The sequence below is a fragment of the Chaetodon auriga genome, chromosome 18, assembly GCF_051107435.1.
Source record: "Chaetodon auriga isolate fChaAug3 chromosome 18, fChaAug3.hap1, whole genome shotgun sequence".
Classification (NCBI taxonomy): Eukaryota; Metazoa; Chordata; class Actinopteri; order Chaetodontiformes; family Chaetodontidae; genus Chaetodon; species Chaetodon auriga.
The window spans coordinates 10,415,078-10,431,860 of record NC_135091.1 but is presented as its reverse complement, the minus strand read 5'-3'; the positions used below and the strand labels follow the sequence as shown (position 1 = coordinate 10,431,860).

The window sequence follows — 16,783 nt, the reverse complement described above, 5'->3', positions numbered from 1 at the left end:
CGTTTTTATCTTTTTTTTTTTTTAAACAATTACTTTTATGAAATTACAATTCATCATAAAAATAAAAAATGGCCATTTTGCTTCACGAATGTTATATCCAAAGCAAAAAATGCCACAAGAATGTCTTTCTCAAAATCTAACAAAATATCGAAAAACTCAATAACAGTCCAAAGTGTTAAAACACTAAGTTCTGTAATAAATAAATAAATACATACATACATACATACATACATACATACATACATACATACATACATACTACTACTACTACTACTACTACTACTACTACTAGTACTACTAATAATAATAATAATAATAATAATAATAATAATAATAATACAAAATAGAAAACAAACAAACAAACAAATAATGATATCGTTAAAGCTTCGTCATTATTTACATCGGAAAAAAAAAATCTCCCGGAACTTCCGCCAAGTCTAAACGGAAGTAGGTACGTGGCTGCTTCAGCTGACAGTCTACATGATGGCGACAGAGGTTCAGAGCGGCGACCTCGACAGTGCTACTTCCAGCCGGCTCGAAGTTTCCATCGATGGCCTCACCCTCAGTCCCGATCCGGAGGGCGAGCAGAGCCAGGTCGAAGAGCCGTACCCCGAGCCCGCGGAACCCGGGACCGATACGTCGGGTGCCGCTGAAGGCGAAGATGGAGAGTCTGGCAAATCTGCGATAGAGAGGAAATGGGGCTTTCCTTTGCAAGAGCTGTATGGAATGGGCCTTAAATTCTTCAAAGGTATTTTACGTTTGTTGTAATCGCACAGCTTTGACGCACAGAAACAACTATCTTCCGAACCGACCGTTAAATGGTGACACACGTCGTTCCCCGGACACTGAGGTTAGCAAGCAGTCTGCTAACGTTAGCTGTTAGCTGTCACCGCCGGGGGCTGCTGCTGTCAGCCGCAACAGTACATTAGCTATATTAGCTACATAGCTAACGAGTAGCCAACACCGCTAACAAGCCATTAGCTGGCTGGAAAACAAGCCCGACACTTCCGAGTTGTCCGTCTGTCTCTCTGTGTGGCCGAGGACGTTTTCCTCCGGCTGTTTGCTGGTGCTGTCTCTCCCCTGGCTACCTGTCTATGGGCTTGAACAGAATAACCTGACTCGTACGTTATGCGACTGCCCCATCAGCTAAAGAGTTGTAATGTCCATCCATCATAACTGCATGGTGGCTTATTATGATTTGTTTGGGAGCTTTAAAAACGCCCTGCCCCTCCACGGCTGCGGCTGTGTGTCAGAAGCTTACGCAGATCTTTCCCTGATTAAAAAAAGAGATCCTGCTGTGTTGAAGGAATTAATTTAGAGGATGAGAAAGAACCATAGAGTCATATCGATGTTGTTAAAACCGGTTCAGAGTGCTTCCTGATCCACGTTCTCGGCCCTGACAGGGTTGTGTGACCGCTAGCATGTTTTACAGCCAATCCGGTGGCTCCTGTCCATACTGTACCACTCCCTGCCGTTCCTCCACCAACAGGAAATCCAAGATAACGCACAGGTGGATTACTCATATTTGTTTCCATGCATATAAACTGGAGTACCTGAACTACTGTACGGCTGTGCTCATGACTTTACATACTCCTGGAAGAATTTGCAAGATGTGCTCCATCTTTTCTTTGGCTGTGACCATAAAATAAATGTTTGGGTCTTATCACTTCAAGTGACTTTGTTGCAGAAGTTTTGAGGCTTGTCTTGGTGCTGTTTGGCACATTGTAAGCAGGCTGTTTTATGGCGTTGGCAGGACTTGACCTTGCAGCCCTTGTTCATTCAAGCACCTCCTTCTTGAGCATCTTGAAACAGCAACAGTGTTTTTTTTCTTTGTTTGTCTATGTGACCGCGTCTTGGTACCAACAGAACCCCTAATTTTCCAGTTCTTTGTCAGTTACTGATTGACATTTTCAAAACTCTGGATACTTTTTTGTTTAAGTTTCCTGATTTCTAAAGTTCATCTGCCATTTCATTCAGGTCATTTCACATTTATTTTGCTTTGCCTGCTGCTCACTTTCCAGCAAAATCAGTGCAGCCCTGGATGAAATGTGCAGGGGTCTCTCGAGAGCTAAGAAACTCATATGACTATTTATACAGACACACTAATTACAATCAAACACTAACAGGTGTAGAAACTTACCCTTAGTAGCCATTACTTTACTTTACTTTACTTACAACTGTAGTAGGATCACCTTTAAGACACCATCAACATGAGAGTCATCATGTAAACATCCCGTACTTTGCTCTCTAATGGCAGCCTGACAAGTGTATTTTTCCAGTACAAGCTATGAAATCTTTAACTTCAAAACCACAGCCCTGTTTGAGTTTTGTCAGTCTCACTAAGTAATACATGTGAAAACCACACAGCGTGTCCAAACTGCACCCGTTTTTCAGATCTAATTTGTCGGCCTTTTGAAGAAATGTAAGAAATATACAGCGTCTTCTTCACCTTGCCTTTAACAAAAGTTGTGGACAGTTGTTACTTTGGAAATGCACTGAAGCATTTTCCTTCTGGCCATTTGTACTGTCTACTAAAACAAAGCACATGTGATGACTGTGCAAACAGGTTTGAGCCTGGTTGGCATTCTGTGCAATAATAATCTATGCTTTGTATTGTCAGTCATGTATTTCTAGTCTGGCGAGGGTTCGGCCTAATTGCGTAACACGTATACATAAATCTGATTCTTGCTTCACCTCTGATGGAGCACATTTCAGTAGGATTAAAGTCCCATGAGGTTGTTATTAAGTTATTGAGTGTCCATGGTCTTTTAAAAGGAGAATGGCTCCAATCGGCACAGTAATTCTCATAAACTCTACAGTCTTGGACCAAAAACATGACATCCTGTGTGCCACTACTGTTTCTACTACCACGTTGTACTAAGACTCAAAGGTGTATTGTAGTATTCACAAGCACTTTTCACCACAGGACATAAAATACAAATAAATCCAAACTCGCTGCCTCTGCATTGCTGCTCTCAGATAAAGACGGAAAGGCCTTCCACCCGACCTACGAGGAGAAGCTGCGACTGGTGGCTCTGCACAAACAGGTGTTACTGGGCCCTTATAATCCCGATGCTTCACCGGAGGTCGGCTTCTTTGATGTCCTGGGCAACGACCGCAGGTAACCCCAGCAAACATCTGTATGTGCACGTGATCTTTGAATTTTGGCAGACGTTCCCGCATTTTTTTTGCTGTTTTTCAGGAAATACGCACGCGCGCCTCTCCATTCATGTCAGTGTGACCGATTTTGAATTTCCCTAGTTTTCTCATTGTAATACAATAGCATCTAAAAAGAAGTCAAAAAGTACTTGCTTTGCCCAGCTGCCTGTATTATCCATCTTCACCTCCATTTTCGCTCTGTGTGCAGAAAAGAGTGGGCCTCCCTGGGTAACATGGAGAGGGAGGAGGCCATGGTGGAGTTTGTCAAGTTGCTGAACAAGTGCTGTAACCTCTTTGCTCCTTACATCACGTCACACAAGATCGAAAGGGAGGAGCAGGAGAGGAAAAGGTAAAGTGCTCATTGTTTCCCCTGAGAGAGATCCCTCTGCCGCGGTGTCTAAATACAGACTCTGTCTCCGTTTGTCCTATATACAGCCAGCAAAAACTGAAACAGCAGGGGAAATATTGGACATTTGTGGACTGGTGTTGTATGATGTCTTTTAAGGAAATTAACCATTTTCCATCTCCATCCTTTTCGCTGTACCCCAGGAAAGAAGAGGAGGAGCGTCAGCGGCAGGAGGAGGAGGAGAGGGAGCGACAAAGGCAGGAGGAGGAGAGACGGAGGCTCGAGGAGGAGGAAAGGCTGAGGAGAGAGGAAGAGGAGAGGAGGCAGGCTGAGGAGGAGAGGCTACGGGTTGAGCAGCAGAAGTATGTGTGTCCGTGTCCCTCTGTGTGTCTCTGCATAATGTGCTTAGGCTTGCAGTGCATCGATTTGTCTTCAGCATGACTTCTGCATGATCATCACACTCCCCTGACATTGATATCTGTAGGTCTTTTCAGTCCTGGAGCAGGGTAATCATTGCACTTTAGCGGGGTCAGAGCTCAGAGGACAGTCTTCGTACTCACTATGACTCTTCACTCTATGTTAAAACCCCTCAAACTTTCCGCTGTCCAACATTTTCTCCTCTCCATTTCCTCTATTTCCTTCCTCACCAACTCTCCTCCTGTGTTCTGTGTCCCAGACAACAGATAATGGCGGCACTGAATGCGCAGACGGCAGTGCAGTTCCAACAGTATGCTGCTCAGCAATACCCCAACAGCCCAGAGCAACAGCTGGGCCTCATCCGACAGCTCCAGGAGCAGCACTACCAGCAGTACATGCAGCAGCTCTACCAGGTCCAGCTGGCCCAGCAACAGGTAGCATGCAGCGCTCACAGAGGGAGGGACTGACACTGATTGATTCTTATTTTAAGTATTAAGTAAGAAAATATTAAGCTTAGGTGTTTTTGCAACAAAAAAATAAGCTCCTCAAATCATCATGCTTCATTGTGATGAGCTCCGTATTGAGCAAACTCATCAGGATAACAAATTTAACCATTATGGTGTAGCCTCACATTGTAGTTTGGTCTTTAATGTTTTAACTCTGTGTTGTCTTGCTTTGCTCCCAGGCGGCCTTACAGAAGCAGCAGCAGCAGCAGCAGGCTGATTTGATGGTGCAGGGCACCCTGGAATCTGGCAGCTTCAACAGTGGCGAACCCATCGCCGCCTCAGCAGCAGGACCATTATGTGCAGCCTCACCGCCTGCTGGAGAGGAAGCCCCCCAGGTCAATGGAGGCCAGTCGGACTCGTACTCGGAGAGCATGGACCGGGAACCAGAGCCCGAGCCGGCGGAGGAGGTCTCAGAGAACGGGCCTTTGTTAGGTTGGTGGGCTGCTTATCTTGCTTAAGAAACAAAAACTACTCAAGTTGACTTCATGCAGATAGAATCTACATTTTCCCAACTGTGCAGCGAATGGTTACAGGGCAGAGGAGGGGGACTCTCTGTCAAACAAACAAAGCTTTAGACCAGAACTGAAACCTGATTCTAAACTGCTGTGTCCTTGTTGATGTGACCCGGAGGGCAGGCAGGAGAAGAGCTGGAACAAGTGATACATGATAGTCTGCTGGTTTAGGTATCATCCATCCGCACGTTCTGCTTACTGTAGAGTACAGAAGTGAACAAGGCCTTGGTCTGATTCCAAAACATACATCCTCAAACAAATGAATCCACTGTGGCTGGCTGCTCGCTCTCAGAGTAGTGCTTTGAGGAAAGATGGATAGATAGCCCGGTATGCAAAAAAACAACATGTACGCGTGCATGCTGTCTCTCTCTCTTTCTCTCTGTGGCACACATATACTGACGACATGTGTTAGCTGAGCTAGTTGTGCTTTCAGTCTCTGCATGCTGGCAGGAATTAACTTATTAGGAAATAAGAATGTTATGTTTCTTTCCTTATTGGAAACCTGCACCCGCAGATTATATTGCACATTTTTACAACAGGTTGTAAAAAGTCTCTTGTCCTTTGATCACAGCAGACTCCCCACCAGTCATAGCTGCGCCCTCCATGTGGACACGGCCGCAGATCAAAGACTTCAAGGAGAAAATCCGGCAGGACGCAGATAGCGTGATCACGGTGGGGCGTGGCGAGGTGGTGACAGTGCGTGTCCCCACCCACGAGGAGGGCTCGTACCTGTTCTGGGAGTTTGCCACGGACTATTATGACATCGGATTCGGGGTGTTTTTCGAGTGGACGGATGCCGCCTCTGCTTCGGTCAGCGTGCATGTGTCGGAGTCCAGTGATGAGGACGAGGATGAAGAAGGTGAGGTGTGGGTGGGAAGTCTGTGTGAGTAAGCCTGCATTGTTTTTGATAGAAATATTTGCAGGTGTGGAAGCAATGCTAGAGCCGGCTGTGATGGTTGTTTCAATACAAAAACAGTGTTTGAAAAGTCAGTTTTACTGACTGTGATGTTGTGTGTGGGTGTCAGCTTTCCAACTGTAATATGTTCATGATTATGTAAACACAAAAGATGCAAAACAGACTATTTTCCAAGAATTGAAAATGGAACTTTGCAAGCTGTTCTTAGTCTCACTGTTGGACATAAGATATTGTAGATGAATCATGATTACCCTCTTTACCATTTGCTGTGGATACCACATATTCAGCTATTAAATGATAAGCCAAGTCGTGGTGGCTTTTAATCTTCCATCTTTGCTGCAGACACAGTTGCTTTGAGTAGGAATGTTGCTTTACTCACAGGCCAGTGGAGAGACAAATAACTGGTTGCATGGATGAAATTTTATTCTTATCTAAAGAATCTTGCCTACACCATAGTTAAACACTTCAGGGGGCAGAGGAAGTCTTGCTTGTGTTCTTTGGTGGAAACCAGAGCAGTCGTGTGAATAGAATGAATTCTAGGCAATAATAAGGCAATATTGTGCAGTGGAATTTGCATGGTTTTGTTAGTTAACTATAAAAGCTTAATATGCCAGCCCTTCTAAACCTGACCTCTGAAGGTGTAGTAGCAGTTGTGTATGTATATTTAGAATAACAACACTGTGTGTTTTGCACAGGGGATTGTGTCACATGTTGTTATATACATTTTGTATCTGCTTGGTAGTAAAGTTTTATTCAAAATTTGACCCCATAAATAAGAGGCTGCCTTATTCCTTAGTGCAGAATAGATAGAATTTTTGTTTCCTCAAATAGAATGATTAAATGATCCCACCGTGTGCTCAGGACTGAGGCACAAATGCAACTCCATAGTATCAGGGTTAATGATAACATCGCATAATTACAGTGAAGACGAGACTCACTGGTGATTCCCTCCTGCTTCAATCTGATACAGGTGATCCTCCCAATGAGGAGGAGAAGGCGAAGAAGGAGGCAGGGAAGCCCCAGGTGGATGAGATTGTGCCGGTGTACCGGCGAGACTGTCACGAGGAGGTGTACGCCGGCAGCCACCAGTACCCAGGCCGCGGAGTCTACCTGCTCAAGTTTGACAACTCCTATTCGCTCTGGCGCTCCAAGAGTGTTTACTACAGAGTCTACTACACCAGATAAGCCTGAATACAGACACAGGGGGAGCCAAGGAGTGTGTGTGTTCATATGTATGTATGTATGTGCGTGTGTGTTTGTGTGTAGGTGGAGATTTGTGCGATGACGGCCTGTATGTGTGTGCTCCTGTGAGGGAGAAATGATATCAGATCTATTCTGGACAAAACCACCAGAGGGTGACAAAGACACATCTGGAGCCCATGTTTGGAGATTGGACTAATATGTATGTACTGTATGTGTATGCGTGCCCCAAGACACACCCATGCTAGAGCCTGTCATCGAGTCCTTGGAAGAGGAGTGTGTATTCCTGTTGTATATTCACCACCTGTCCTTGCTGCGCTCACATAGACAAAGCTGTAGGACTTTGCTCTCATATTGTGTTCTGCCACTTTTCACCCTGGGCTCCTCTTCTGTCACCACCCCAACCCAATACTGTCCAACGTGGCCTTGTGGCTGCTTCTGCCCCGAGTGACGCTTTCACGGAAACCCGGCGAGTCCGGCATTCTGTGAGCCAACTGTTTCCTGTTTGGTAGTAATGGTGGTTGTTTATCCCACAAGAACACAATGTTGAAAATGAAATTATATGGCAGATGTACTTAATAACACTATGGTTTCTGTTCTGCGGAGAGCTTCTGGTCTTTGCCAAGTCTCACACACACACACACACACACACACACACACACACACACACACACACACACACACACACACCAGTGCACAAAAACGTAATCATTCTTTTTGGTGCAAAGCAGTAGTGTGTTATTCCTTTCCCGAGCCACAGTGCGCAGATGAAGATCTGACAGGATGATGTGGTGGAAAAAGTGCTTTTTTGGCTCATTACCACACAAAACCAGCCTGTCTTTCACCTTTTATTTCTTGATATAATCTGATTGACAGAGTGCACCAGAAGTAGTGTTTTTTTTTTTTTTTTTAATAAAGGAGTCTACTGGCAAAATCTATGAAGGACAGGCAAGAAGTCATTCCATGGTTTAGGTGAGCTCCAAATGAAGTGTTAAGGGAGAGAGAATACAAGAACATGCACATTAAAAAATGTGGTTGTGAGCCTTCTGGCTTCATAAAGTCAGTGCATCATACAAGAAGTCTGAAAACAAGTCACCGAATAAACATATTCTCTCTCTTTCTTCCACAGATATACTTATCTGTGTGATGCTGTTTCAGTTTGTTCCACCTTCCAGCAGTTGCCTCAGCACTTCTTTACAGCAGTGTTCCTGTTTCTGAGGTTAAACCACGCGACATTAAGTCAACTGCCCCTTTCTCATCAGTTCTTTATGAAGAATCAAGAAAAAAGGTGCTAGTATTAAGACAGATGTATGTTAATACCACCCGGGAGGTTTTTATGTTCATCGTCCTGTGTGTTTGCCGATGCTGTACTCAGATTTGACACACACACACACACACACCTAACAATAAAAAATTCTGTTTAGGAGGCCATGATGCGCTGTTACATCCCTGCAGCTCTCAGAAATCAAAAATCCATAACACAAAATACCGAGTTGCAGTTTTCCTCCTGGTTGAATTAACTCAAATGATCATCTCAAATAAGGTGAATAAACCGATTACGTAGACTCATTTTGTGTCCTGGGTGACGTGGTTGCTTACTAACTCAGTTGTGACATCTAAATGTATTCAACTTTTTTTTTTTGTTTTGTTTTAAGTTAATTTGCCGCCATAATTTAGATTCATTGTTGTTCAGTTTCACACCGCATATGCATGCTGTGTGTACCAACCACATAGGTGCATTACGGGGTTTCACTTGTTCACTCACTGAGCTGTATTTGTACATTTTTATGTGTGTATGCAACCAAACTTTGAAGACACAGAGGCGGAATGGCCTGCAAGTTGAGTAATCCTCCAATGTCCTAGCTGAGTGGCGTCAGTTCATCATATTATTTAATTAGAGGCCACTTCTGCCTCTTATCCATTCAGTGAATTGTGTAACAAAATGTCACTACTCATGGCTTAACCGAGCCATAAAGTCGAAGAAAGTTCCCATCTGTTCTGAAGTGTGATGTTTGTTTTTCTCAAGTTTCTTACTGCTCACCAAATGGTTTGAGCGGACATGTTCAAGCCTTGTATGTAAATAATTCTATAAACGACTTTATGTATGGGTTTTTTCGATGTGGAAGAAGGCTATGGCTTTGAGAATCAATGCACTGTAAAATATGGTGAATGAGATATATGTATACATTTTACCCCGAATGAAAGTCCAAAACTCGTAGGAAACATTAAATTGTAAGAGTCCACTGACATGACAGACAGAAAAACTCATCTTTTTTGTATTGTTTTGATTTGTTTGAATCTCTTATGAGTTGCAAGATCTTTTTGGGCATATATTTAATCTTGATTAAACTTATGTTCATCTCTAGAATTGGATAGTTTTGTCTACTTTTCTTACTTCATTCATTCACTGCCTCAAAACAGATACAGCAAATTACTTATGTTGCTCCTGACAGACATTTTTTCAGCAGACATCCTGACAGACAACAGGTGTAATCAGTAACATTAATTAAGCCTGCATTCCTTATTGGGACTTTTAAATTGGACGGAGCCATCCTCATTATCATTAGATCCACCTGTGCTCTCCCTGCCTTGCCACGTCTTAAACTAACGACTAAAACCTGATTCCATAGAAGTTGCAATCATCTGTTTGTACTGTTTTCAACTGAGTATATGTCAAAAAGGATTAGCAAGTTATCGCATGCTGTGTCATTTATTTTACCCACCTTTTTGGGATTTGACATTTGACATTCAAACAGAAGAAGGAGGCAGCAGCCGCGTTGGGAATGTGAGCACACCAAAAAATGGCCTTGAAACAACAGAATAGTATTAACTTGTTCCTTTTTCCACCAGCGGTGAATGTGTCATGCTCATGCTGCTTTCCTGCCAAACACGTTTTGCGCAGAGGGAAGGACAAGTGCGGATGTTACTCATGCGTAACAAGGATAATCTATGTTTTGCATGATGGGATGTAAGGGACAGCTGTGTCAGCCTTTTACACTTCTATGTTGGGTAGCTCTTGCAGTGCACATACCAGCAGGAGAGCAACAGTAAAGATCTGCAGGTAGTTGAGTAATGTCCAAACATGGATAGTGGGAGTACATGACTGGAGCGTCGCAGTAGAGGCACCCTTGAAGTTGCTGTGTTCACTTGAAGACACCAGGGGGCACATTAAATACTACAGACACGTTTTGCCAACTGGACATTGTTAGCCAGACTTTCAAAAGAATGTTGTGAACTGAAGCTGAGCTGGGTAAATGGTATGCTATCAATGATGAGGGTTTGCTCTTGGGAATTTAAAGAGGAACGGTGGGAATGCCAGGCGGTGGACATGACACAGGCGCTGGACAAACATGCCTTGTACACACAAAGAGGACATAAATCAGAGACAAGTGTTCAGAGAATGGGGTTTCCAGTGGTTATTTTAAAAGGTATGAGCAAACAACTAACATGTGCTTTGTTTGAAATAAAGACGCTAACGACGAATTGTTGGCTAATGTTACATACGCATTTTGTTATTTAGCTAGCTAGCTAATTTAGCTTAACTTGTCAGTAGCCATTTGGTTGTGTCATTGGTCATAACTAAAATAGCAGAAAACAAACATTTCACAAGCAGTTTAGGAGTCACCAGATAATAACGATAATCCCCACACCTGTCGGATTTTTGCTGGTAGCTGTAAATACTTATTAACTTAAACTAACTGGCTGGCTAAATAACTTAGCATTACGTTTATTATGTAAGCTAACATAATTCAAGGAAGCTACTCAGTAACTTGGCTAACGGCAGGTTAGCTAACTGTAGCGTCACACCATTACAGGAACAGGTCATTTTCATGTCATTGTTTCTCAGTTTAATTAAGTTCAATTATTCTTCTAAAAAAATCTTATCTAAATAAATATAAGTATGAGTTTTAGGCGTTGACAGAAGTGAAGACACTGTTATTGCTTTCTGCCTTTGGTTTTGTATGAGCTTATTAGGCTATTTCATGTTGATCTATTAAATTAATTCAGAGTTCATTAACTTGCCCGAACCTATTAACTGAATTTGTGCTTAATTTGGTAATGTAACATTACTCCAATAAGATCATTAAAAGTGAATTAAAGAATTTGGTTAAGTATTATCCTCTGTTTCATTCTCTCTGTCTATTGCCATAAAATAAAGAGTAATAGCTAATGATTATTTTAAGACATAGTTGAATAAAACACTGATTGTAGTGTGATTTCTTGTAACTTTTCAGCTTGACGGCAGCCTCAGTCCCTCCGTCTCCGTTTGGAAGAAATCCAGTCCAGGTTTTCCATCAGACCGACGCACTGACTTCGAAGGGAGGCAGGTAGACCTCCTCTCCGTATGCGGCTCCGATTCCAGTTGCCACAGGTGGTTGTAGTGTTTTCCGGGTTTTTATTTGTACTTTTTCCTACTTTTCCTTGTGTTTTTTTCCCCTTCTCTCTCCAGCCTGCACTCTGTCTGGTTGAATTTGAATAGACTTTGGGAGGCAACGTCTCCAGTGTACAGCAGTACAAAGTCCCTTGCTTTGAAAAACAAAAATATGGCGGGATTGAAGGGTTATATTGACTCGCAAATGATAGCAGCCATAGGACGGCAGTACGTCTTGGACTTGTTTTAAAGCTGTAAGGTTTTTTGCGTGAACATTTTTCGGTCCCGCTGGAGTTATTTAGTATGATATAAATATGCCCTTCCATCAGAGGAGCATCGAGCCGCGGCGCGTTAGCAGGTTATCGGCGAGGGATGGCCGGACGCCGGCGGAGGAAAACGGGAGACGCAAACTGCGAAAACCCGTTTTGTTCTCGTCCTTGGATGAGGTTAGCTGTCATACACTGACCAGCATAATTCACCAACTTTCCGACCTTTCGCGACATGCCAGCGACATCTTCCTGGGCATCGAGATGGAGGCAGGCATGGTGTTCAGGAGATCCCGCAGGATCCAGGGACGGCTCCAAAGTCTGCAGGGTGAAATCCACAAGTTTGATCCCAGGAAAATCAAAATCCGTAAGTTTGCAGTGCTGGTGACTTAGTTTGCAACGAGAGTCTGAAGTATGAGAGCGAGGGTATGCCTGTATCTGTGAATTTCTGTCCCCACAGTATTACTGTAGTAATATTGTAGTAAAACCAGAGGGCTGTAAACTTCTAATCTAGAGCCATGGACATGTAATATCTGTATCATGAATGTACATACATGGCACCGTGGCGCTATGATTTCTCACCACAGATGGATATTTATTTATTTCACAGAGATATCTGAGAGGATATAAAAGTGAGTTTTCATTTCAGAAGTCTGACCTTGAATGGTGTGTGTCTGGAGACGTGTCTTTCTTTTGGACTTGTGCTGCTCTGTCGTAGCAACATAATCATTGGTGTGGAGAGATGCTGGTCAGGGCCAAGGTGACTGTCACATTTTGTCCACGTGAAGGAACCACTGACCAGAGGGACTGGTGTCTCCCGGACTCATGCCTTTGTTTATCTTGAGTATGTTGTCTTATGTTAATAGGAGTGTTGAGTCCTGTCAGAAATGACGGATCTCTCTCAACGCACCCACCATCTGTGTTTCAGGTCTTCAAAGGACACAGTGATCACAGGAGGCAGGCTTGCAACGCATGTCTTCTTGCTGTTTTATACATGTAAACAAAGTTGGTCAACTCAAAGATAAATGGGAAGTCAGTTTACTTTGCTGGAGCCTGCGCTATTTTTAGGTGTTTTGTGAATTGTTTTTGCTACCCTGTAGTCTCAAGCACAGCGGTTATATATTAACTCAGACTTTGGATAATACTATGGCGACAGTGCTAGCTCAAAATGATTGATCAGCCTGTCATTTTGTCTGCTCCAATACAGACCTGTAGCAGAGCCTTTGAGTGAACACATGTCTGCTTGTTCACACCCCGGCATCCTATTTAATAGGTTGTTATGGGGTACTGTATATAAACATAGTAGTTAAGGGATCGTGTTTCCCATTGATTTGCTGTATGGCTTCTTTGTTTTATGTCATTTGCCTCACAAAGATTTTGCAAAAGAGCAGCCCAAGTTCCTCTGAGCATTGATGAGGTAGGAGGATTTTAAGTTCTGAGTCATGAGCTTTTGTTTCCTTTTTACTGTCTTTCCTCCTATCTATTCACCCAGTGTTGTGTCTGACTGTGACTCACTCACTCACTCTCTTTCTGTCTCCCTCACACACACACACACACACACACACACACACACACACACACACACATTCAAAAACTGGTTGCAGAGAAATGATAAGCTGAGCAGACAGTTCCCAGACAAGCGAATGTGATGTATGATGAGCAATGGAGTGTGTGTGTGTGTGTGTGTGTGTGTGTGTGTGTCAACACGTGCGTGCGTGTACACACACACACACACACACACACACAAGCTGTGTTTAGGGGGTACCTGCTACATGATCGCTACCAGACATTTAACTAATCCCCTGTGTTATTGCATGGCATGACTCGACAGCTGCTATTATCTGTACCTGTTCGAAGTCTCATGGTTTCCTAGGTGGGGCTGGGAGTTCCTTCTTAAAGCCGAGATCCATTTAGGCCATGCTCTCAGTCATTCAGTGGAGGTGTGAGAGAGTAGACTGGAATGCGGTGTGTTGCTGAGGGATCTGTAGTTGCCAGCTCCCACACAGCCCCAAGGCCAACAGTGGATGTACAGAAGCACTGAATTCAGATTAATAACGCTAGCTCTTTCCACACAAACACCTGTCTTTGAAATATGTCTTGTAAAGTGCCCTCCAGCATTCCTCCAGGAGGAGAGTGATGAAATTTAATACGTCATCATGCAGAACAGCTGGTGGAGTTGTTTTGACTGGGTATTTGAATGAAAATCAATATATGATGCAGAAACAAATCATCCATTGACAGATAATAGTGTTTTGCAGCTTTCTCTTACTCAGTGTTTTACACTGTAGTAATAAACACACCTCACTGCTTTTTTTCACTGTTTTTTAACCTTAAATTTCATGAGATCAGGCATTTGACCTGCTCTCAAAGGCATGTGTGGCATAATTCATGTAAAATTTTGCATGTAAGCATTTAACTGTGACCGCTCACTCTGTTGTCTTCGACCACTGTGGGTCAGGATTCTTACTCGAACCTCAGGTCAGAGTTGGATCATATTACTGGTGAGGGGCAAAAAGAGGGGGCCCTACATGCTGGGGGACTGACACTGAGGGAAGGGTGTAGTGACTGTGTGTGTGTAGTATCTCGTTCTGCTGTTTGCTACGCAGTCAAATCATCAGGGGCAGTTTAAACAGGGACATGATAGGCAAATGGGATCTTCCTCTCGGTGTGTATTTTGACTGTCTCACGTCACTGTTAATCCATTTGTGCTGAAGTGTACTGGTCACCAGGTCGGAGGTCATTCTCTCCAGCCTCAGAGGGGAACATCTGACACTTCAGAGTCCAGAGTTTAAGCAAAGTCTGGTTAGCCTGGTTTGGGTTTCTGCTGCAGGCCAACAAGGGTCAGCTCAGCTCAGCTCAGCTATGGCTGACATCTACTGATGTCAACTGTTGGCAACAGATGCATATTGTTTGACAAACCATAAGGGCTTAGTAGTGTTGGATAGACAATAAATTTCACGGTCAGACACATTGCTACTGCCACACCCTGATCAATTTATGACATTCAGATGACTGGGACAATGACAGGACCATTAAATTCAGACACAGACAAACAAGGGTGCACTGTGTACAGTCCCAAGTTGCACCCATGGTAATGTCATGCTGTCTGAATATGGGAAGAGGATTGTAGGTGCTGGTCATTTGTAGTTAAGAGGAGAAATGTTGTGATACAAATTTCCAAATAAAACAACTTTGTCTGTATAAGAACTGACAGGACTTTTTGAAAATGTTATCAGATATCTCATGCTAAAGGTCAATAGCTCTCAGGTAGACTCTGCATGGCCTTGCCGTTGTGTCCATAGTAGGGAAAGGGATTTATGGTCTTGAATAATTTATGATCATTCCATGTCTGACTGTTTCAGGAAGATATGAGAAAGTCTTGGCCCCTGTGTATACCAGACAGTATGATATTTGAAACATGTCAGATTGTGGAATGAAAGCCCATTGAATCATAGAGCTACAATGTAAATAGGAAAAAACAACATCAATTTGCGTCATCCATTGTGGGCACTCTTATGTTATGAAAATAGCAAAACACTAAACAAGCTTTTACCATAATGTTGACGCAGAGAGTATGGGAAAAGAGGGCAACATGTGTAAAGACATAGCGTTACGCTAGATTGCTGGTCCAGAATGTCTGACACTGCCTGAACTCTGATGCAGCCTGTTTTTTATTTCCAAAGCTTACTAACTAAGACCACTGCTTTTGATTGATGACCAGAGATTTAACCACATTTGTCTCAAAATTGTAAAAAATTTTCTGGGACAGACCAAACTTCCACAGTGTAAAGGGCCTTTGATGGGGGACTTACTAGCCTCACCCAGTGACATGTCACAACTTTGATTTTTACGTGAAGTGTGTTAAACACTAAGTCCCCACTGCCAAATATAGCACTGCGTTGAATAGGGAGTACGCTATTTTAATGTGGAAAGTGGGTCGATCTCGTGAAGGTTAATTGGAGTTAGAAGAGACTTAGGGGCTCCCTGTCAGATATCTTGATGCCCATGAGCTACCTGCAGCTGTAGGGCTCTCAAATAGAGACACACACACACAGACAGACACACTGAGCAAGAAAAGATAATTTGGATTGGACATGTTTCTGTCCGACTTGCTAATGTCCACAGTAAATCCTCCTGTCATAGACATGCATGTAAAATGCCTGTGCAGTCCTCCCCACATCCCTGTTATTTATAGATGTATGTCTTTGCCCCGCGATCTTTCTACTGTTGCATGCTATCATGTTTAGTGTGTGTTGCTATTATCAAGTGCTGCTCAAGGACCAGTGTGTGCATGGCCACATACACACTTGGCTTGTTTGTTGATGGACATACTGGCTCAGGCGGCTGGCCCGCCAGCCATCAGTGTTTTTGTATAGAAGTTCAACCCGGTAGTGACGATAACGACAGTGAAACTGAACTGACTGAGTGAGATCCCAGTTGTGCCCCTTATCACATGACAAAGAATAACAAAGCGCACCCATGCCTACATAAACTAATTACTGTTTATTGTTTTTAAATGTCTTCTTTTCCTGTTTGCCACACACACACACACACACACATGCACCCTCAGTGTATCCCACCTCAATTCCCTCTCGTCACTATTCACTCTGGCCTGCCATGTTCCCCCCCATTCATTGATAGAGAGCAGTCATTACGCAGCCAGAATCCACAAGTCAGTTCCCACAGGGTTCGTTTTAGTGAAAGGAGCCTGGCCTGGTTCTAGAGGTCGACCTGGTCCCATGGGGAACAAAAGAGACGGGTCGGGAGGCACAGAGACAGAAGAAGAAGTGAGAGAAAAATAGGGAAAAAGAGTGGGAAAGGGCTGTAGCTTTCCAGGAAGTGGAGGGATATAGCCATTGAACTGCATCTGACTTGGACTTAGTGAATGTGTGTATACATGCAGCCGCCCTCTCTCACGCCTCTCTGCAGACTGCCCAGGATGTAGTCGCAGCCATGGCGCAGGCACAGAGGAGTGTTAGGGAGTGAAAATACGAGGGGGAGATGACTGATGAATGCAAGTGTTGTTCTTAAACCTTTGTCTTTTTGTATGTATGCACACATGCCCTTGCAGTCTGCCAGCATTGCCAGA

At 43.6% G+C, this 16,783-nt stretch overlaps 2 protein-coding genes across 3 annotated transcripts in view; both read left to right on the top strand.

Moving 5' to 3' along the window:
• The first annotated feature begins 446 nt into the window (after nt 1-446).
• acbd3 (acyl-Coenzyme A binding domain containing 3) lies at nt 447-7,963 on the top strand. Of its 2 annotated transcripts, none has more exons than XM_076756370.1 (8): nt 447-748; nt 2,980-3,121; nt 3,368-3,508; nt 3,709-3,867; nt 4,182-4,356; nt 4,608-4,860; nt 5,512-5,799; nt 6,827-7,963. In XM_076756370.1, the coding sequence occupies exons 1-8, from the start codon at nt 481-483 to the stop codon at nt 7,039-7,041; spliced, it is 1,641 nt and encodes a 546-aa protein (XP_076612485.1). In that variant the 5' UTR covers nt 447-480; the 3' UTR covers nt 7,042-7,963. The 2 variants fall into 2 exon arrangements, with proteins under 2 accessions (XP_076612485.1, XP_076612486.1); XM_076756371.1 differs by having other exon boundaries at nt 464-748; nt 5,515-5,799.
• A 3,597-nt stretch (nt 7,964-11,560) lies between these two features.
• nhsl1b (NHS-like 1b) overlaps nt 11,561-16,783 on the top strand; it is a 97,711-nt gene continuing 92,488 nt past the window's right edge. The window contains exon 1 of the mRNA XM_076756237.1: nt 11,561-12,061. Coding sequence (XP_076612352.1) covers nt 11,743-12,061 — 319 coding nt within the window. The 5' untranslated portion in view covers nt 11,561-11,742. The remainder of the gene's footprint in view (nt 12,062-16,783) is intronic.

Coding starts and splice junctions, on each gene's coding strand:
- acbd3 (XM_076756370.1), top strand. CDS start 481: ATGATGGCGACAGAGGTTCAGAGCGGCGACCTCGACAGTGCTACTTCC. Junction 3,509..3,708: donor GAGGAGCAGGAGAGGAAAAG/GTAAAGTGCTCA, acceptor GCTGTACCCCAG/GAAAGAAGAGGAGGAGCGTC. Junction 4,357..4,607: donor TCCAGCTGGCCCAGCAACAG/GTAGCATGCAGC, acceptor CTTTGCTCCCAG/GCGGCCTTACAGAAGCAGCA.